The sequence below is a fragment of the Sinocyclocheilus grahami genome, unplaced genomic scaffold (genome assembly GCF_001515645.1).
Source record: "Sinocyclocheilus grahami isolate Dianchi unplaced genomic scaffold, SAMN03320097.WGS_v1.1 scaffold6357.1, whole genome shotgun sequence".
Taxonomy (NCBI): Eukaryota; Metazoa; Chordata; class Actinopteri; order Cypriniformes; family Cyprinidae; genus Sinocyclocheilus; species Sinocyclocheilus grahami.
Genome location: NW_015510799.1, coordinates 9,006 through 10,464, shown reverse-complemented (window position 1 = coordinate 10,464; position 1,459 = coordinate 9,006). Strand labels below are relative to the sequence as shown.

At 44.8% G+C, this 1,459-nt stretch overlaps 1 protein-coding gene across 1 annotated transcript; it reads left to right on the top strand.

The window, feature by feature from the left end:
* Window position 1: 1 nt before the first annotated feature.
* LOC107577552 (transmembrane protein 177-like) lies at window positions 2–1,358 on the top strand (the record flags this gene model as incomplete). The annotated part of the gene is made up of 1 exon (XM_016263614.1): window positions 2–1,358. A coding segment is annotated over one exon (864 nt), but the record flags the coding sequence as incomplete, so codon positions are not given.
* Window positions 1,359–1,459: the final 101 nt, after the last annotated feature.

Sequence of the window (1,459 nt, the reverse complement as noted above, 5' to 3'; positions counted from 1 at the left end):
CCTTGTCGGCTGTGGAGGGGTATTTTCTGCCAACATTTTCTATCATGTTTTCCCAGATTATACATACAGAAAAGTGTACCAGGCCTGGCACAAAGGAGAACCAGCCAGCCTGTCGGAGAAGCTTGAGAACATCTTTCAAGAGGTGCTCAAAGATTCTGCTGTCAGCTTCCCTAAAAACTTCAGTGCTTTTGCCACCTTCGGCTTACACCCGGTAGGGGCAGGTGTTTCATTGCTTCCCTCTGGAGTGCAGATCGGCATCCCAGCCAACTTCAACAGCACCACCGATGATCCATCGGGCATCAGCAACCGCACTATTCTCATCAATGGCAAAGAGCTCCAGTGGGACAGTGATTCAGGCACTGCTCTCAAAAACTCCCTGGTGTTCTCTGCGGAGGCACAGAAGTTTGCTATAGCCCGAGAAGTGACCCGACTGGGTGCTGGGGGTCCCGTGTTGCATGCTGCAGTGGCTCCAGCATGTCTGGCAGGGGCTTGTATATATAGCGTAGCCCTCAAGCAGATCTTTGGGCTCCAGGCTGGGTCCATCTTCTTCAGGGCTGGCATTAATGTGTTTGCTGTGGGTTTAGGGGTCGTGTCTTATATCCTGGCTTCTGATGCTCTGAGCCAGAGGTTGGACTACAGCTCGGACCACCGTGCAGCATGTCTGTCAAGCGATTATGCAAAGGGTGGCTTGGAGTTCTATGACAAAATCTTGACACGGAACAAGACCTTGCGCTCTCTAATGGGCACAAAAGGGGAAGAGATGTACGCCCCCAGTGGAAACTTGTTTCCTGGACATCTGCTGCACGCCCCTTACACATCTAGACGGGATAAGATTTTAAATCTTTTGAAAAATGAGAACGTATGAACTGTCTGATTATATTTAAAAGCATAGCCTATATGTGCTTAGTTTGTACCGTGTGAACATCATATTGCGATACTGCATTTGTATATGGACAGTGCTTTTGAAATGGTACAACACAACATTAGATAATTTGTCTTCCCTTTCTCACAAATAAACAATTTAACTTAAGTCCTTCATGTTCTAGTCTACATCTGTCAAAGTGTCGTGCTGCTGATTAGGTTACATTATAATCAGTAAGAGACATTAGGCTATGTATTATATATGCCAGCCATACATATTTATGTATGCCATCACAATCACATGAAAAACAAAATGACTTTAAAATGTGTTCGCATTTATCCACACAGGTTTTTTTAGTTGTTCAGTTGTTTACGGTCATATTTTACATGCCTACATAACAGTCATTGTGTAAGTGACCGTCAGCCAAAAGATGGATGCCAAAAAGTAGTTTGAGAGGCCTTGCAGGAGCAAACGTTGGGTGTGCACATTTCCCAGTCCACTTACTACATACTAGATCACTCATTCTGTAATGACATTTCCAGTAGGTTTGGCTTTCTGCAGTGCAAGTCCTCTAATGTCTCTGTGAACACTTTTTTT